Below are 21,185 nucleotides of genomic sequence, written 5' to 3'. Positions count from 1 at the left end.
GACTGTAGTAGTTAATGTAACGCATTTTGTATAAAGTACACTTTATATAGTATTTAAACTAATTCAGATGAAGTTTTATTTCTTGAAAACAGTTATTTCCTTTTTGTTTATTAGCATGTGTATAAACACAAATCACATGTTCATAAATAAAGTTAACATTCTTTAGCCTCGTGTGTTCCCTGGCATGTCTGTATTACATTTATAAGAAGTTTTTATTTATTTATTTTTATTTTAAGCTTATTTAGGTTTCTTTTCTTTTTTTAATACTTTAAAAGGGGCTTTAATTTTTAAGTAGAATTATCTGAAATGGAGACATTAGATACTTATCTCCATCATTTATTTGCTTGGGATACATTTGTTGACATTTAATAAGAGAATATATTCAAGACTAATTAGTGCTCCATTTTAGGAAACCGAAGACTCACATGGATTATACACATTCACAAAAGCAAAGTTAGAGGTGCTAAATCAAATTTTAAAATTCTGATTAGTAAAAGTAAATGTGTGTATTTTTTTTAATAACTTAAGCCAACTTTAATCAAGAATCGCTGTTTCTAAGTTGCTCAGCCTTGTATTATGTAGTCGTTTTTCCATGTTGGTGCTTCAAAGCTGGATGTTCTTCCTGCTGTTGAACATCAGAGTTACATTTTGTTAGGACCCTTTCATTTCAAGCCAGTATGGCTGGCATAAAAGATTTCAGATCCTTGCTCCCAGAAACAAAACCACTAATTCGATGTAGAGAGGTGGATTAATTTTAATAATGTCTACAGTGTGTATAGATTAGTTTTTTGAAGGTGATTTTTTAAACATGAATTTTTTTCACCTTCAGTATCGAACCACCAATCACTTTTTATTGCTGTTTGGTACATATAAATTTCTAATTATTTTTAAAACATTTCATTTTTTTTGGTCAACATTTTCACTCCTTTAGTACCTTTGCCATATGTAGAAAATAAAATTGGATTCTTTTCTAAAATTATGGTACATTTAACTTGTGGATTATAAGATACTTAGGTGCTCTGGTGATTATTTGGTGGAAAAAATGTGATTTAGATGCCATTTTATATCTGAAGTCACTTTCAGCTCAAAATAAGGTACCAAGAGCATGTTGGCAGAAAACTAAAAAGAAAACCAAGCACAACAAAAAACCCCAGCTATGTCTTAAGCATTAGGAGTGAGAAGTTTAAAAAAAATTTGCAGTTTTTCAGTTCCAGTGTTAAGAAAGTTAATATAACTGATTGCCTTCTAAGAAAATCAGCACTATTCATATTTTAGATAGTAATGGACTAGTTTTTAAATGCTGTTAATTTGTTTAACTGGTTAGGAACATAGTATAGATGGCTGACAGCAATTTGTTCAGTCTTGTTACTTAAATTCAAACAATCCCTGACTCATGTAAAATGTAAACCTCCTTAAAATATTTAATAGGTCAGAATTTATTCTGGATAAAAAATAGGCTACTTATGGTTTTGTTTGGTTTTGTTTTCTTCCTGAACACTTCATCAAAGCTGGGCAAGAGTAAGACACCATTGGTGGCTCTGTGGTTATGCATTAGGTGTGGGATCGTTGCATTAGAATCTATATTTCTTCAGCGTGGAGCAAAGATCTTTTTATCTAAAAAAGCATACCAGTAATAATATCCATCAAGCTAACTTTTAAAACCTTAAGATATTTGCTAGCTATATCTTAAATTTAGCCAACATTATTTTTATTTACATTGTTGAATTCCTACTGTGTCAAGCATTGTGCTGAGAACATCCTGTTGAAACTGGTGTTACGTATTGGAGGCTTCGAGTTATGCTGCTTTTATTTTATTTTAATATTCTTTGTTGCTGGAATATTTGAAAAATACCTGAAGGCTCACTTCTTTGAAGTGTTTTTTATTTATCTATTTTTTAATCCAGACATCTTGTTACATTCTCCCTATTTTAAACAAAAGTTCTGACCAGTAATGCATGAGAAACTTGTAACAGGGTGGACAAGCAACCCACTTGCTACATAGGAAGCTAGTTATGTGTTCCTTTTGGTACACTTGCGGGGAAATCGTTTTTAGCATAACACTTTTTTTGCTGATATTAAAAATCATTATAGTGGATCAAGTAATAAAAAAATATTAATATATCACATTTTAAAATACATATTCAACGTCTTATACCGTTCATACATAAAACTTTCTCCATTTGATTAAATTATCATTCTTATTGCCCAAATATTAGAGTTCATGATAATATGTGATAGCTCTGTTTGCCTTTGGAGAGCCTAGAGTACCTTTTGTTTCCCTTTTTCTGGTTTAACATCTTTGCCCTGATAAAGCAGTCATTTCTTTGGCAAGACGCTCTTGCTACTCTTTGTATGGGAGAATAAACAAACTTATTTGAACTGAGCAGTATGTGCTCAAAAAAAAGAAAGTAGCAATTATGAGAGAGCTATTATTTATTAAAGCAATTATCTGGGCCTTTAAAGATTTGCTTGTTTTTAAAATGTTATATAATGCATTGTAGAAAAGTTAAAAGAATTCTTATATTCTCTCCTCTAACTCTGTCTTGAGCATTATCAAATTTGGAGACCATTGAAAGATATGGGACTCTTATTTAGTCACCGTTCTGAACAAATTTCCTATGTGATATCCTTTTCTTTATCCCATTTTTTCATTTAATTGGGTCCCCCTCAACTCAGCCTTTTTACTGCATGTGAGATACATAGAAAAGGATAAAGTGGGGTGAGCTCCGCTTTCTGGTTTAAAATGGAAAATAACATTCTTTAGAAAATTTCTAAGAAAAGGCCCATTAAATGGCATTTGAACATTAAAAGGCAATAGGGGCTAAATGATCACTTTCGGATGTATTCAGTGTGGAACTTGAATGTGTGTTTAATTTTTTGTGAACAGATTGATGACTCTTCTGCATCTATTTCTCTGGCCCAGCTTACAAAGGTATATATATATATATATATATATATTCTTGAAAATACGTCTTTTTTTTAACATTTTATTTTTTAATGTGAAACAATTTTTTAAGTAGGGTGGGGGTGGGTATATTTTGCAGAAACATTGTACATATTGTTACTATCCTGTAAAGAGTAGTTGCTGTTTGGGGAAGATAGGGGAGTACTCTGTCAGCCTCAACGTAATGTCGGAGTTATTGTTCATCTTCAAGACGGAAGACATGAAGCTACACTTACTCATTTTTTCCCTCATACATTTTGTTTAGTTATACATTGGAAACAAAGTTCTGGAGGAATACCCTGGTTTGGGCTGTAAATTATGTGGACTTTGTTTAAGCAGCCAAAATAGAAGCTTTCCTTGACATGGACAACTGTGTGGTTATTCTTGAATATTTTAATTGATCCCATGATGGTCATTTTAGATGTGATACAGTTGTTTCTTTATGCAATAATAGACTTGTAGTCTGTCTGCATTAGAAAAATTTTAAACAACCTAATTTGTTTGAACACAGACTATGTGAATTGTGTAAGTGTATAAAGCTGTTTGCAGGAATATACCAATGTATATGTTTGGCATTGGGGCAAATTGTTACTTCCTGAAATAATTGTATATGCCATGTTTTGCAATAAGGTTGCTTGCATTTTCTGCTCAACGATGTGTACCTTTTGCTTGGGAAAGCACTAGTGATGGATTGCTTTTTAAAACAATAGATCTAGCTTGTGAATCATGCCTTTTTTAAAAAGCAAATATTGCAGAATAGGCAGACTCTTTTGAGGGCCAAGAAGGAAGTTTTCCAATTTTCCAAAAATCCTTTTTTCCCTGTCAGAAGTATGAAACCAAATTTTAGCAAACAAGATGAGTGAAAAAAGGGGTTTTCCATTAGTGCTGTCCCTCTGTTGTCCTTGGCTCTGTTATAGGTTGTGTCCTTTTTCCCTAGAATGTATCCCCCCAAAATGTTTTAGTAATCAATATTGCTATATAAGCTCCTGTTCTGGGAAAATTAAATATTAAAATTGATGATTCTAAAAGTGAGCTGAAATTGTCCTTTCTTAATTTTCTAATGCATAGTGGTTTAGCATAGTGCTAATATCTTTAGCAGTTTATAGTTTACTGTTTTTATTCTTATGTACTATAAGGGCCATATTTGAATTTTGGTCTATTCCTACTATTGTTTCTTTAGGGGGAGGAATTGATGAGTTTTGGAGGTTTGGGGGATTTTCTTTTTCTTTTTTCTTTTTTTAAAACTATTTGTAAATTAATGTTTGGGTTCAAACAAATTAGTTGTTAAACATCTGTAATCCAGTTTTCTGTAAATGTTGCTGTTGTTCTAAGCTCTGTTAATGTTAAGCACTCTTTGTATATAAAATTACAATAAAATGTTAAAACTGATTGCTTGTTTTGTGGATGAATGTAAAACTGAAACCCGATGAATGACTGATACGAGTGCTACATTCTTGAAGGTATAAGTTATTAGGAATCACTCCCTTAGACCCTGCTTATATCTAGACTGTTATATAATATTTTAAAGATGAAGTTCATAAAACCTATTTGGAGCATTGAATTTCAAGTTATGAAAGCCCAGTACACGTCTTTTGCACTTAATTTGTCACCACTACCTGAAGAGTCTTCTGACTTCTAATATCTGCTGCATAATACATTCAGTTATTCTACTCCTACCTCCAAGCTGTGAGTACATATTATAGTACACTTGAATTATTTATAAGGTTTTAAAATATCAAGTGTCTTTCTTTTAACTTAGTCTCAGCCTTTAACTATTAGAATAGTAGTATGCAAATCTTCATGTAAGGTACAAACAGGGTCTAAGGTTTGAGTGCCCCCCGTAAAGACACTTCAGCCCTGCAGATACCCAAACATCATGTAGTGACATAAGGAACTCCCAGTGCCTCTTCCAGGTTATCCATGTAAATAGCTGTTTTTATGCAAGATTAGTTAGATACTGCTCTTTACAGGATGAGTGGTGTTATCTTTGGCTGTGTGGTCTTAAATGTGTTTCTAATGTGTATGTCAAATAATTACCTGTTAAACAGACTGCCAATCTGGCTGAAGCCAATGCTTCTGAAGAAGATAAAATTAAAGCAATGATGTCGCAATCTGGCCATGAATACGACCCAATCAAGTAAGTCTATAAATACTTTATACTAATAGGAAACTTTGGGGTGACTTTTTCCCCCCAGTCAGAAGCATTATTTTAAAAAATCTTTTTGTGCATGTAATTTTTTTCCTTTTCAGTTACATGAAGAAACCCCTAGGTCCACCACCTCCATCTTATACCTGTTTCCGTTGTGGTAAACCAGGCCATTATATTAAGAATTGCCCAACAAATGGGGTAAGTCCAATGTAGAAGCTATGGTACAATCACTGTTTTTCTTTGAATTATTTCTTAGCTAGCTTACTTTCCTGGGTAAATATTCCCTTCTCTATTACATTGACAAATGAGCATGGGCCTCTGGAGCCAAATTGCCAGGCTTCAAATCCTGGCTCTGCCACTTAGTAGCTGAATGAGTTTGGGCAAATTACATGACTTCTCCAAGGCTATTTTTCCTTCACTGTGGAGTGGGGATAATAATAGTACTTACCTTACATGGTGCTACAAATGATATAAGCAGTTAGTATGCAGTGCATAATGTTAGCTAATATTACTGAATAAAGGTAACTGCTTTCTCTTTTTCTCCTCTCCCTCTCCCGTTTTCCCTTGGAATAGGATAAGAACTTTGAATCTGGTCCTAGGATTAAAAAGAGCACTGGAATTCCCAGAAGTTTTATGATGGAAGTGAAAGATCCTAACATGAAAGGTGCAATGCTTACCAACACTGGAAAATACGCAATACCAACTATTGATGCGTAAGTATTCAAATGATATATGACCTGTGGAGACTACAGTCATTTTCAGTGTATAGTGTTTTAATTTGGCCTTGTAATTTGGCTACTTTAGATTCTCTGGGAACATTGTATACCAAGATCATTAGTTAGTATCCACATGTTGCATTTCTATGTTAAGAATGAGAGGCTGCAGTCTGCTCCATTTAAAACAGATTTAAAATGGATTTGGGGGATTTGGGTTTTCAGTGAGTGCCACTTCCCTTGTAGGTTTCTGTTTTTTTCTTTTTCTGTCATTACCTGCTTTCTTCCTCATTCACATACATATTCTCACATAATCTTATTTTATATGCTATGTGTGTAGGTGAACAAGGCTATCTTAATCGATCATTCTGCAAAACAAGAGGCTTAAGAATAAAAGTTCTGTGAAATGTTGAGGCAGATTTAAGTGCCAAGAATAAATGAAATACTGGGGTATCTTGAAAAAGTGTGGCTATACCGCATGAGTCTTAAGATTGTAAAGTATGGTTTCTTTTATAAGCCATTAGTTCATATCAGCTATATCTCTTAAAAAACACCTACATGCTTATTTTTAATGTTTTTTTTTTTAAATTAAATTTTATGAGCAGATTTAAAATGAAATAGAAATGAAATCCTGTTGGCATGGTCTAATTAGATAAACTTCCCATTTTATCAGCACTTATTAATATCTTTTTGATTGCCTTTAGCAGTTACGAGCTCACAAAATATACAACACAATATTAGGTATTCCTTTGGGCTATAGTTCTTTAACTTTATTGTGCATGAGAATCTCCTGCCACAGTGTGTTAAAAGATTCTGGGGGCCCTACCTCCAGCTTTTGATCTAGTGGTTTTTAATAGGACCCTGATTCTACATTTTTAACAAGTCTTCTAGGGGATTATTTTGTTTGGGGGGTCCTCAAGACATATTTTTTAGAAATTTTAGTTTAGAGAATAGGTGTTTGTGTTCTCAAATTACATATGAGAACCCAGTTTTCCTCACTTTCATGCTGAACTTCAGGTGAAGTTTCATGTGAACTTCAAGTGAAGTTTCATACACTTCAATATTCTTGAAGTGTAGAATATAGTGAGCAGGCAGGGATGATAAAAATGGTTATGCTGTGGAATTATATTAAAAAGCTTAAGTTTTTACTTCAGTAAATATAGTGTTTTAGTTAACTGATAAGAATTAATACTTAACTCCCAACCTTGCTCACTTTCTCAGCTTCACCCCATCTATTTTTTATCAGTCACCATTCTGTGTTTTTGTGGTTCATCTTAAAGCAGTCTATTATGCTGTTTCTAATTCAGAGGAATTTCATAGATGCGTTGAAACAACTTTAGCTTGAAATTAATGAGTTTTGCTGACAGTTTATTTAAGAGTAGACTGCTTCATCTATATTTTGTAGAAGTATTAGAATATTAAAAAGAATAGAAATTTGTTGGAAAAATTAACATCACTTATGAACCCTAATTAATTTCATTGCTTTTGAATGCTAAAATAAAAGCCAAATTGTGCCAGACACACAGCAAATATTGGGGAAAAATGGGAGCCCAAATAATTAAATGAAACTTTCACTCTCTCCACTAACACCACTGATAAGCAACTCAGACTCTTCTGTTTCTTTTTCTATCCTCTTTTCTCCTCTTTTTTTTTTTTTTTTTTTTTTTTTTTTTTTGCCTTTCTCTCTTTTGGGCAGTGGGAGACTCCTCTTTCACAAATTGGGAACAGTGGGGCATAAGCAAATTGATACTTATTTCTGGAATCGTGGTGATGTCTATGGAGCAACTGCAACACAAATAACACACCTAAGGTACCCTACTCTGTACAGCTGAGATTCTTTCATTTTCAGCATTTAGATAAACACACTGTTCCTAAATGAAATAGAAAGGATTTCTTTAGGAATTCCTATGTTTTATACATATTTGCCTAATTACAGAAAAGACAGGAATGTGGAAGCAATGTGGTGATCAGTCTGAGAATAGCATTTTTTTGTGTGTGTGTGGCTTTGTTAATTTATTGAACATTTCTGCAAAACACATTTCTACCAAAGACTGGATCCAGAATGTCTGAGGTGTTAACTTCATATTTTTGTAACACATGTTCTAATCATTTAAGTCATTAATATTTCTTAACTGACTATAAATAGTTTATTCTTTTAAAATACTAATTATAAGTAGACCACTGGTTTTTAAGTCTCATTCTATTTGTGAGGAGGTGATATTTTCCCTGAACTGTATCCCCTTATTTGTGAAATGTGAGTACTAATTGTACTTTCCCATCTTGTAGCATTCACTTAAATACCTTTACATGTTTTGGGAACATTAGGACACGAAGGAGAAAAAATTTTTTCCCGAGGAACATGTAGGGAGAAAACTGATTACGGTATTGTGTCTAAGTTCAAATCCTGTCTCTGCCACTCAAATACAACTTTGTGGCATTGAGCATATTGCTTTACCTCTCTGGCACTTAGTTCTTAGCATTACAGATGTATGGATGGTCTCAAGGATTTTGTTCTGTGGTGTTCTGGTATTTTTGAAGGAGGGGAGGATGCTCATAACTGTTCCCTTATTTTGGAAGGTATTATGTTTGTTGAAACTAATTTAGCATTGCACTGAATTGTATGTTCCCATTAAAGTGTGATAGAACATGTAGCATATGTTGGGAATACTTTGCCTTCTTAAAATGTTAAAAATACTAAAATCTTCTTTTACAGAGAAGCATATGCAATTGGGAAGAAAGAAAAACCACCTTTCTTACCAGAAGAACCATCTTCTTCATCAGAAGAAGATGATCCAATCCCAGATGAATTGTTGTGTCTCATCTGCAAGGATATCATGACTGATGCGGTTGTCATTCCCTGCTGTGGAAACAGTTATTGTGATGAATGTAAGGAAGTTGAGACATGAATTTTAGAATATTTGTATTTACTTGGAAAGGCTCTTAGCAATGTATTTTTTTTAAATATTACAATTGTTCACCTGTTCCTTAATTTGGGTAACTGTAGTGAGGTTTTCTAAAATAAAGATTTTTGGATTTCTTCCTGTACATTTTGAAGGGTATACAGAATTTTTAAAATTTTAAAAACTTTTTGGGTCTTAGATTTTCTAGAAATGTTTTTAAATGGTCCCTTTCCTGTGTTGTGAATAATAGTTTATTCTAGAATTCTTAAGTATAATTAATACATGCTTTCTATAAACATAGTACTCAAATTTGCCACATGGTTACCTGTGACATTTTTTCCTAATCATTCAACTTAGCATTTAGTTTTCCCTTTTCACCAAGAAGAAAATAACGTCATCTGAAAAATTCATTACTCCTTCCTGCCCTAGTCTTTTTCATTTCTAAAGGCAGTTTTAGAATATAAATTTCTTTCATTTTCAGACCTCTTTAGTGAAGACCAAAGTCAAGAGGTCACTTAAGGCTTGCTTTAGAGTGTGCCTTCACTTTAACCCACTACTTATTACTTGATTTTTACAATGCCAAAGCATAATCAGTGAATCTGCAATTTAGTATTACTCTTACCTACCATGCTGTAGGTGTCTCTGATTGCCTTGCTTGAATAATGCTTCTGTTTTTTTAATTGTCCTTTACTTAATGATGTTTTTTTTCCATAAGTTAATCATGTAAATGTGTTTCTTGGTCTCTTTTTCTAGACTATCTCTTGGCATTATTTTTTTCCTATAATATCCCAGTTGGTAGCTGAAAAAATGGGAAAAAACTGCTTTTTCTCTGTTTGAATATTTGTCAATGGTATTCACAATCTGTCTTCATAAAGTAGCATAGGTCATAGAAATGAGAGCAGAGGGGTCCTGTGGGGTAACAAGACTATTTAAGTTTCTTATTCTAAGAATAGAAATGATTAATGATATGTGCTTAGAAAGCAGTAGTGTAACTGAACAGATGTAGGCTGTCTTTAATTCAGTCTATAAATTAAAAATTCATACTATTATTATTTAAAATTTTATCATACATAGGTATAAGAACAGCACTACTGGAATCAGATGAACATACATGTCCAACATGCCATCAGAATGATGTCTCACCCGATGCTTTAATTGCCAATAAATTTTTACGACAGGTAGTTACTTCAGATCCCTTTTATGAAAAAAAAATATTTTTTAATCTTTTAACTGTGCTTGAGTAGAATATGTTACATTTTTCTGCATTTTTTTGTTTTGTTTTGGTAGGCTGTTAATAATTTCAAAAATGAAACTGGTTATACGAAAAGACTACGAAAGCAGTTGCCTCCACCACCACCCCCAGTACCACCTCCAAGACCACTTATTCAGCGGAACCTACAACCTCTAATGAGATCTCCAATATCAAGACAGCAAGATCCTCTGATGATCCCAGTGACATCTTCATCAACTCATGCAGCTCCCTCTATATCTTCGTTGACTTCTAATCAGTCTTCCTTGGCCCCTCCTGTGCCTGGAAATCCGTCTTCTACCCCAGCTCCTGTTCCTGATATAACTGCAACAGTATCAATATCAGTCCATTCAGAAAAATCAGATGGACCCTTCCGGTGAGGATTTCTCACTATTAGAAAACAATTGTGATTAATGATGTAGCTTTTTGTTGTGTATTATTTTTAATTATGTTATCCTTGTGGACCACTGTGCTCAATAAGTTGAGGTGGCTTGTAAGAAATGACTTAAGTCTTATTTATGGAAGAGACAGATGGAGGAGTTCATTGATGGCAAATGACTATTGAGCATCCCAAGGCCAAACTCTGTACAAGTTGCCAACAACCCCTATTAAGTGTTGAATGGTATACCATAAAAGCTTTGCAGTTCAGAGGAGAAATTCACTTGTCATAATTACAATATTAGAAAAGAGTGAATTTGAGCAGAATTCAGAACAATTTAGATAGATGAAAAACATTGGTGGAGGTAGAGAAGTCAGGAGCGTAATTATGTAGGAAAGTACAAAAACTCATTTAAATCCTACTACAGAAATTAAAGGGACCCTTGGCCATGTAGTCCAATTGTTCATAGTTCTTAAAAGATCAGTCAGCTTTTTAAAAAATAGATGCTATGGGCCTGTTCCCAGACACACTGAAGTAAAATCTTTAGGGATGGGACCTTTACATGTGTATTTAAGAAATTTTACTGTTCTAGTTCAACCTTTAATGTGGTTGATAGTGGAAATAAAGCCCAGAGAATTCAGTGGCTTACCCAAGATTATCTTTTGATTTAGTGATCGAGCTGGAACTAGAACTTACTCTTAATTCTATATTTTTTGTCTTTACATTTTTCACACTTTGGTTTTCTTCTGCATTTTAACTGTTCTTAAAACTAATTTCTGTCATACCTGTCCTATGTAATACTTCTTAAGAAGCTTCTTCTTTTTACTCTTACGTATGCTTCCAAAGGTCCAGTTCTCTCACTTTTCCTTAAACGCTTTCATCATCTTTGACTTAACTCGTCTTAATGCAGTTGATGCATAAACTCTTAATCCTTTATTTTTGATGACTTTTAAATGTATTGTAAATTATAATATTTTCCAGGGATTCTGATAATAAAATTTTACCAGCTGCTGCCCTTGCATCAGAACATTCAAAGGGAACCTCCTCAATTGCAATTACTGCTCTTATGGAAGAGAAGGTAAACATTGCTGGCTCTTAGAGTTGAGTTTTTTTTGTAGTAGGGTTTTTGTTTTGTTAATTTAATTTCATGTTTACTGTTTTTTTTTAACCCTTTTATATTTGTGTTTTTTCCTAAAGGGTTACCAGGTGCCTGTACTTGGAACCCCATCTTTGCTTGGACAGTCTTTATTGCATGGACAGTTAATCCCCACAACTGGTAAGTAAAATCATTTTGGTTACAACTATTCTTTTCCTTTAAATTATTTTAGCTTTATTTAATAGCAATTTAACCTGTCCTTATTGTTTTTGTTTATCTTTTGTTTCCAAGGTCCAGTAAGAATAAATGCTGCTCGTCCAGGTGGCGGTCGACCAGGTTGGGAACAGTAAGTGTATGTTTAAAATAATCTTCAGATGGTTACTTTCTAACTGGATAATGGAAAACTATAAACTAGGCAATGTGTTGCTGAATGCTTTTATTGTAAACTTTATTTTCATGTCTAATAAATGGTGATACTCATTGACAATGCCATTAATGAAGAATTACTTGAATAATTACTTACTTTAAATATTGAATCATTTATTTCCCTAATTGGTTAAGCTTTTTCCTGACCTTAATTGGATGCAAAATTTGATTTGGTAAATACATGTTAAGCCTAAAGTCTAGCAAACACAAAATTTCTCATTTTGAATAGTCTTTTAATGAAATCCTCAAATAAAATCTATAATGTGCAATTTTCTGACCTGAAATATGAAGAACTTTGATCTCTGTGTGATGTTTTATGGCTTTAAAAATTAGATTTCTCATCTTTTTATACAGTCATTTCTGTTTATGTAACTCAGTTTAAGACTGGTTTATATGCGTAGACTTTGGTCTTTTTGTTTGAAAAATAAATCACGTTTGTCATTGAGAAAGTATGTTAAATGAGAGACTAGCAGAATACATCAATGGAAAGAACATGGAATATGGAGTCAGGTAGACCTGGATTTAAATTCCAGATCCTCCATTTATTAGCTGCATGACAATTGGGCATACATTTTTACTTCTTAATCTCCATTTTGCTACCTACCTTAACATGTAAAATGCTTGCATAGTACCCAGCAGATAAAAGGGCCCCTTTCCTTTCCTACAACAATGCTTTCACAGAGTAACTTAAAAAATGCTAATTAAAATAGAATATTGAAGAAAGTGTTTTATATTTAGGTTTAATTATTGTAACATGGTCAGTTAATCAGAAAAAACAGTAAAGTAAATGTGATACTTGCCCAGATCTCCTCTTCATGGAACAAATTTAAGAAACTGAGTAGGAAAGTTTTCTGAAGAGTTGAAGTGGTTGTCTTAAAGTCTACACACTAAAAGTTCATGTGTATTATACTCATAGCCTGTTTTATCTTTTTTTTCCCCCCACACAGTTCCAATAAGCTTGGATATTTGGTTTCTCCACCACAGCAAATTAGAAGGGGGGAGAGGAGCTGCTATAGGTAGGCATGCTGAAAATCTTGAAAAAACAGAAATCTGATGACCACACTGAAAAAGATTACACAAAGTACTTTAAGCACAGCAGTGGGGTGGAGAGGAAGGTGTTCATTTGGTTTATAGTTACTTCCTCTTAATTCCTTAGTAGTCCTTAAGAAGTCTAGAAAAGAACAAATTACATTTGGCATTTTAAATGATGGTTTGTAAGCCTGTAACTTTTATATTCCTTCCCAAGAGTTCCTTCTCCCTATAAGCACATGGCAGAATATTGGACTTGAACTTACACATTTGAGAGTGGAAGGAAGCCATTAAGGCCAGATAGTATTTAAGATTTCAGATTAATCATATGAAAGTTAACCAGCTCAAGTTCCAAGTGTGAAGAAGAATCACATTCCAAGTGTGAAGAAGAATCACATTTACTTGTTTTCTAGACTCAGCTGTCCAAGCTTTCTCCCACTTTCTCTTCTCCAAAAAAATAGACAAGGAGATTGTTAAGGGCTCTTATCCTGGATAGGCACAAGCAATGTTAATCTAAGAAGTAAGCCTTAGAGGTGCATGGGAAACTCAGAGGAGAGTAGGCTTATTGAACTCTCTGGGTTACAGTTATTACCAGGGTAAAGGGGCCTCCTATTTAACTTTATGACAGGAATATTAAGGATATCTTCTAACACTTAATTGAGAATTGCTAAGCTTATGAAAGCTTACTCCTTTATTACCAGATCACATATTAATAGATAATATTTAGTAATTTATGGTTCTCTGATGAAAGAGGCTTAAAATCTAAACCCCTGCTCCTGCTATATATATGTTACCTATAATTTGAAAAAATCCTTTTGCTCAAAAAAGCAAGCCCACTGTTTCTTTGATGAGATACAATTCAAAAACTTGAGCCAGCAGTGTTATTTTTTACCTAACGCTTTGAGAGAAAACACTGAGTTTTCAGTAGTTAATTACAAATACTGAAACTATTATTTATTCTGCTTTGAAGGGTCTTCACATTCTCCCTCCCTCATAAAGGAGGTTAAAAGAAGTGTTTTTTGTTCATTTAGTTTGATAGTGAAAGACATTCTGGGGAGAACCAGGTCACAGAGGCATAAACCTGTAGGCTCCTTCAAAAGATAGGAAGTAATAGTTGGTAATTATGGGTTGATAATAAATCTGAACTTCACAGGAGAGAACTTCTAAATATACTATCTCCATATAGAGAAGGCCCTGTAAACTTATGTCACTTCAGTCACTAAGTGACCTTAAAATTACGGGTTTTGTTACAGAGTTACCTTTACATATAAATGGTACCATTTTCCCTATACTTATTTGAATAGATGATTCTACTCCATTTGAAAATAATTTTGGATAGAAAAAAACAAGCTTATTTGTCTCAGACAATTTTAGTTTGAAGGAATAATAACTCAGGATTTATTTTTCCAGAAGTATAAACCGTGGACGACACCACAGTGAGAGATCACAGAGGACTCAAGGCCCGTCACTGCCAGCAACTCCAGTTTTTGTACCTGTCCCACCACCACCTTTGTATCCACCTCCTCCCCATACACTTCCTCTCCCTCCAGGTGTTCCTCCACCACAGTTTTCTCCTCAGTTTCCTCCTGGCCAACCACCACCTGCTGGTTATAGTGTCCCCCCTCCCGGATTTCCTCCGGCTCCTGCCAATTTATCAACACCATGGGTATCGTCAGGCGTGCAGACGTCTCATTCAAATACCATCCCAACAACACAAGCACCACCTTTGTCCAGGGAAGAATTCTATAGAGAGCAACGACGATTAAAAGAAGAGTAAGTATTTTAATTTGAAATTACTATCCCTTTTGTCATTTCTGATGTAACATTAAATAGGTATCTTTGGAAACATTTTGTTTCCTGTTAGAGAAAGAAAAAAAAAACACATATTAAACCAAAGCCATACAAGCAACTTCCTGAGGGATTCTTAGTTATTTATAGTTTTAAAGTGGAAAACTAATGGCAATTTCATTCATTTCATTCATGATCTAATTACATTTGTCTTGTTAGTTTTCTTAAATGGTTTTTGTTAACTTTCACTCTTTAACTTTATTTTACTAGGGAAAAGAAAAAGTCCAAGCTAGATGAGTTTACAAATGATTTTGCTAAGGAATTGATGGAATACAAAAAGATTCAAAAGGAGCGTAGGCGCTCATTTTCCAGGTTAGTGTTTTGCAAGCCTTCACAACAGAATTACAAATGGGACTTTGAATATCCAGGGATTAGCTATGGATATAAATAACACAACATGGAATTCTTCTGATTCGGTCTAGGTTTATAGAAATGAAGATGTAGCATATTTCCCCATATCTGTTTATTGAAATAATATCTCAATGTAAATTCTATTGTGTAGAATTAGCAGTTATGGGAATTAAATTATCCTTGTCCCTTGAAGTTTATAGCGTGAAATAATTGGGAAATGTTTGTGGAAGGAAAGAAATAGTGAAAGAGCAAAAGCATATTTCTGAGGACTCTTTTACATTTAAGGCTACAGCTCTTGCTGGAACATTAACCTGTGTAATTATGAAGTAATGGTAGAATACAAATTTCTACATTGATAGAAAAACTGAATTATAAAAATTCCCTGGAAGTTTGTTTTAAAAGACTTTATTTTCTAAGTTTACACTTGAAATGTGTTTCCTTTTGAGGCTAGACTATTGGTTAATATAAGACAAAAAATTGACTCATTTAAATATAGAATAGGAAGTGAAATTTAAATTTAATTGACATTTTAATGTTAATTAGCTCATACAACTCTCATGGTACATTAATGCACTCCACTCTTAATTGTGAAGATTTTTCTTTTGTTATCAAGTGATTGCTCTGATCTTTATGTACTTTATTATTCCATTCCAGTAGAGGTCACTGTGCCTCTTTAACCACCTAAAATGAAATTGTTAGAAAGATGAAATCGTGAGGAGAGAGTGCTGGAATCTGAGAGTCTGTGTTTTATTTTGTATGTATTTCTCAACTATCAACTGTTGTTTTTTGTTTTGTTTTGTTTTTAGGTCCAAATCTCCCTATAGTGGTTCGTCATATTCAAGAAGTTCATATACTTACTCTAAATCAAGATCTGGTTCAACACGTTCACGCTCTTATTCTCGATCATTTAGCCGTTCTCACTCTCGTTCTTATTCACGATCACCTCCATACCCCAGAAGAGGCAGAGGCAAGAGTCGAAATTACCGCTCACGGTCTAGATCTCATGGATATCATCGATCTAGGTCAAGGTCACCTCCATATAGACGATATCATTCACGATCAAGATCTCCTCAAGCTTTTAGGGGACAGTCTCCCAATAAACGTAGTGTACCTCAAGGGGAAACAGAACGTGAATATTTTAATAGATACAGAGAAGTTCCACCGCCTTATGACATGAAAGCTTATTATGGGAGGAGTGTTGACTTCAGAGATCCATTTGAAAAAGAGCGTTACCGAGAATGGGAAAGAAAATACAGAGAGTGGTATGAAAAATATTATAAAGGTTATGCTGTTGGAGCACAGCCCAGACCCTCAGCAAATAGAGAGAATTTTTCTCCAGAGAGATTTTTACCACTTAATATCAGAAATTCCCCCTTCACAAGAGGCCGCAGAGAAGATTTTTCTGGTGGACAAAGTCATAGAAGTCGGAACATAGGTGGCAACTATCCAGAAAAACTTTCAACAAGAGATAGTCACAATCAGAAGGATAATACAAAATCAAAAGAGAAGGAGAGTGAAAATGCTCCAGGAGATGGTAAAGGAAATAAGCATAAAAAACATAGAAAAAGAAGAAAAGGAGAAGAAAGTGAAGGTTTTCTGAACCCAGAGTTATTAGAGACATCTAGGAAATCAAGAGAACCTACAGGTAGTGAAGAAAATAAAACAGACTCATTATTTGTTCCCCCAAGTAGAGATGATGCTACACCTGTTAGAGATGAACCTATGGATGCAGAATCCATCACTTTTAAATCCATGTCTGAAAAAGACAAGAGAGAAAAAGATAAACCAAAAGCAAAAGGTGATAAGACAAAACGGAAAAATGATGGATCTGCTTTATCCAAAAAAGAAAATGTTGTAAAACCCACTAAAGGACCCCAAGAAAAACTAGATGGAGAGCGTGAAAAATCTCCTCGATCTGAACCTCCACTTAAAAAAGCCAAAGAGGAGACTCCAAAGACTGACAATGCTAAATCTTCATCTTCCTCTCAGAAAGATGAAAAGATAATTGGTACCCCCAGAAAAGCTCATTCTAAGTCAGCAAAAGAACACCAAGAGACAAAACCAGTCAAGGAGGAAAAAGCGAAGAAGGACTATTCCAAAGATGTCAAATCAGAAAAGCTAACTAATAAGGAAGAAAAGACCAAGAAGCCTAATGAGAAAAGTAAGCCACTTGATAGCAAGGGAGAAAAAAGAAAAAGAAAAACTGAAGAAAAAAGTGTGGATAAAGATATTGAGTCATCTTCAATGAAAATCTCTAAACTAGAAGTGACTGAAATAGTGAAGCCATCACCGAAGCGCAAGATGGAACCTGATATTGAAAAGATGGATAGGACCCCTGAAAAGGACAAAATTTCATCAACTGCCCCAGCCAAAAAAATAAAGCTGAACAGAGAAACAGGGAAAAAAATTGGAAGTGCAGAAACTGTAACCAATACAAAAGAACCCTCTGAAAAATTGGAATCAACATCTAGCAAAGTTAAACAAGAAAAAGTGAAGGGAAAGGTCAGACGAAAAGTAACTGGAACTGAAGGATCAAGCTCAACTCTTGTGGACTATACCAGGTATTTGATTATAGGTGGATGAATGTGGATGTTTCTTTTGGGAGAGGATTCCTTGCATTTTATCTGTGCTTGTACTTTTTATCAAAGTGAAATATATTAATTAAGAATGAGCTCTGATACTAGGGATTTGGATGGTTTATTATTTTGTTTTCTTTAATGCAAAGAATTAAGTATATTTTGGGAATGAACACATCTGTTTTTAACTCATATTGTAGATCCATTTGTTTTTATTCAATCATATCCTTATTTATATCTATTAGAGCAGAAAAATTGGCTTTTTAAGTTAAAAAGATACTTGTGTTTAAGTGAAGTCTTCACTCAATTTTCACATTTTTATATTTATTGATGTTTTATAATTAATAGTAATTTTATCATTCATTAAAAATATTTTAATTCTTTTTAGTACAAGCTCAACTGGAGGCAGTCCTGTGCGGAAATCTGAAGAAAAAACAGATACAAAGCGGACTGTCATTAAAACTATGGAAGAGTATAATAATGACAATACAGCTCCTGCTGAAGATGTTATTATTATGATTCAGGTTCCTCAATCCAAATGGGATAAAGATGACTTTGAATCTGAGGAAGAAGATGCTAAATCCACACAGCCTATATCAGGTGTAGGGAAACCTGCTAGCATTATTAAAAATGTTAGCACCAAGCCGTCAAATACAATCAAGTATAATGAAAAAGAAAGTGAGCCATCAGAGAAAATTCAGAAACTCACCAAGGAAGCGAGCCATGAAATTTTACAGCATGATGTCAAAAGTTCAAAGAACTCTGCATCGAGTGAAAAGGGGAAAACCAAAGATCGAGACCATTCAGTGTTGGAAAAGGAAAACCCTGAAAAAAGGAAGAGCAGCACTCAGCCAGAGAAAGATAGTAATTTGGACCGTCTGAATGAACAAGGAAATTTTAAAAATCTGTCTCAATCTTCCAAAGAGACTAGAGCTTCAGATAAGCATGATTCTGTTCGTGGTTCCTCAAATAAAGACTTCACTCCCAACAGAGACAAAAAACCTGACTATGACAACAGAGATTATTCAAGTTCCAAACGTAGAGATGAAAGGAATGAGTTAACAAGAAGAAAAGACTCTCCTTCTCGGATTAAGGATTCTGCATCTGGACAGAAAAACAAACCAAGGGAGGAGAGAGATTTGCCTAAAAAAGGAACAGGAGATTCCAAAAAAGGTAATTCTAGTCCCTCAAAAGACAGAAAACCTCATGACCACAAAGCCATTTATGATACTAAACGATCAAGTGAAGAAGCAAAATCTGTAGATAAAAATCCTTGTAAAGATCGTGAGAAGCTTGTATTAGAAGCAAGGAACAATAAAGAGTCAAGTGGCAATAAATTACTTTATGTACTTAACACCCCAGACACACAGATTGAAAAAGAGCAAGTTACTGGGCAAATGGACAAGAATGCTATCAAGCCTAAGCCCCAGTTAAGCCACTCGTCTCGACTTTCCTCTGACTTAACTAGAGAAACTGATGAAGCTGCTTTTGAACCAGACTATAATGAAAGTGATAGTGAAAGTATTGTATCTATAAAAGAAGAGGAAACTTCAGGAAAAATTTCTAAGGAACTGAAAGATAAAGTGATAGAGAAAGCAAAAGAGAGTGTGGACACAGCGGCAGGCAGCCAGATGGGCATAACCAGGAGCCAGAGTCAAAGCAGTCCTAGTGTTAGTCCAAGTAGAAGTCACAGCCCTTCTGGAAGCCAAACCCGAAGCCACAGTAGCAGTGCCAGCTCTGCAGAAAGTCAGGACAGCAAGAAGAAGAAGAAGAAGAAGGAAAAGAAAAAGCACAAGAAACATAAGAAGCATAAGAAGCATAAGAAGCATGCAGGCACTGAAGTAGAATTGGAAAAAAGCCAAAAACACAAACACAAGAAAAAGAAGTCAAAGAAGAGCAAAGATAAAGAAAAGGAGAAGGAGAAAGATGACCAAAAAGTGAAATCTGTCACTGTGTAAAAGGACAGATTTTAAAAATTGACTTAATTACTAAGTCATCTGTATTAAATTTTGTTATAATGTAAAGAGATTCAAGCCTTGTAAATAATGACATGGAAGATCCTGTGCTGCACTTAAAATATTGCTGCTTGATTATTTGATTTTTACATCAGAGCTTTATAACACGAACTTTTGTACAGAATTGTGAGTTGTGACCATGTAACATGAGAGGTTTTGCTAGGGCCTATTATTTTTAACCACCATTAATTAGTTGGGGTGGAGTTACTGTACTGTGAAATTTTCACATTTGAATTTTTTTAATTGCCTGGCAAAAGCTGATATAAGTTCTAAAATATCAGCAGAATGATTTGCTGAATTCATTACAACCCCGTTATGTCACTTTTTGATTACAATAAAAGTTTTCAGTAAACTTTTCAAATGTTGAATATTTGCATTATTTGAAAAAAGTAATGTTCTCCCTTCCATTTCCCTATTTTAAAAAATTCATTGAACTTTTAATATAAATTGGATTGAATATACAAAATTTTGATGTAAACGTGAAAGATAAACTTCATGGTGGGCTAGTGGTGAGTGACCAGAAATAATAAATCAGGATTAATTGGAGATATGGTTGAATAGATCTCGAAGGATCTTGATGATAGGAATTAGAAGTTTGAACTCGAATCTTGGAGACAAGGAATTGTGGCCTGTTTATGGCCACATACTCACTTTCTTGAAACCCATCAGAGTTTAATACCTATTATTCTCTGATAAAGTGGCTAACTAAAGAGCACTCAACCAGTGAACATGTATCCAGAAGTACTAGATAAGACTATAATTGGTTTCCTTTGCTGCTGGGTTTCAGGAAGTATTTTGTGGGCAGTGAAAAGTCAGTGAGGGTAAGAATGGTACATTAGAAACATGGTAATGTAAATAGGAATTACAAAGCTAATGGTTAAGGGCAGGGTAGGGGTCAGGAGACCAGTTCTTGGCTGTGGTGGTGATCCTAGAGTATTATGGCAGACAGTATGGACCATGGTGGTAGAAAAAGGAAAAGATTTACGTGAGAAGCAATTTGCTTTTATTAATGTTCTGCCTCATCTTGATTCTGTATTTCTAGGGTATGCATGTATATAGTCCTATATACCATTGTTGGTACTTAATTCTAGTACCAACATAGAAACATTCCTGAATGTGTTTACATTTAATATTTACAAATTGTAAATGATTTAAAGAAAAATCATAGGTGATGCACAAAAACTATAAACATCATGTTAGCCATTCAGGAATGAGTTGAGAAATGCTGCTTTAAATGAAACCAACTTTCCCCTAAAGAGCTCTGCTTTTGTGATTTTTACATCTCTGTCACTAAGGATGGGATGTCTGTTTCAACCACTGCATCACACTCCCCACCCCACCCTACAAGATATAACATACATTGCCACATACACTTTGAGATAATCCAGCTCAATTGCACTATTTAATCCTGGACCAAAACTCCAGATTATATGTCCCACATTTGTTGAAAACTTTGGCACCCACAACTGACATAAATTCCATCATCTGACCTAGGCTTCTTGTTCTTTAA

The 21,185-nt window shown here is 34.3% G+C and overlaps 1 protein-coding gene across 3 annotated transcripts in view; it reads left to right on the top strand.

The window, feature by feature from the left end:
• RBBP6 (RB binding protein 6, ubiquitin ligase) overlaps positions 1–20,036 on the top strand; it is a 28,604-nt gene extending 8,568 nt beyond the window's left edge. The window contains exons 4-18 of one of the 3 annotated variants that reach the window (XM_037813898.1): positions 2,888–2,932; positions 4,993–5,081; positions 5,195–5,291; positions 5,667–5,806; positions 8,520–8,692; positions 9,781–9,884; positions 9,994–10,331; positions 11,316–11,412; positions 11,532–11,610; positions 11,722–11,776; positions 12,804–12,872; positions 14,296–14,658; positions 14,944–15,045; positions 15,891–17,645; positions 18,049–20,036. In XM_037813898.1, the coding sequence (XP_037669826.1) occupies positions 2,888–2,932; positions 4,993–5,081; positions 5,195–5,291; positions 5,667–5,806; positions 8,520–8,692; positions 9,781–9,884; positions 9,994–10,331; positions 11,316–11,412; positions 11,532–11,610; positions 11,722–11,776; positions 12,804–12,872; positions 14,296–14,658; positions 14,944–15,045; positions 15,891–17,645; positions 18,049–19,618 (5,076 nt within the window). In that variant the 3' untranslated portion in view covers positions 19,619–20,036. Of the gene's footprint in view, positions 1–2,887; positions 2,933–3,209; positions 5,082–5,194; positions 5,292–5,666; positions 5,807–8,519; positions 8,693–9,780; positions 9,885–9,993; positions 10,332–11,315; positions 11,413–11,531; positions 11,611–11,721; positions 11,777–12,803; positions 12,873–14,295; positions 14,659–14,943; positions 15,046–15,890; positions 17,646–18,048 lie in introns of those variants that run through there. The other 2 variants (XM_037813900.1, XM_037813899.1) reach the window with 2 other exon arrangements.
• Positions 20,037–21,185: the final 1,149 nt, after the last annotated feature.

The sequence above is a fragment of the Choloepus didactylus genome, chromosome 21 (genome assembly GCF_015220235.1).
Source record: "Choloepus didactylus isolate mChoDid1 chromosome 21, mChoDid1.pri, whole genome shotgun sequence".
In the NCBI taxonomy this organism is placed as follows: Eukaryota; Metazoa; Chordata; class Mammalia; order Pilosa; family Megalonychidae; genus Choloepus; species Choloepus didactylus.
This window is presented reverse-complemented; position numbering and strand designations above follow the sequence as displayed.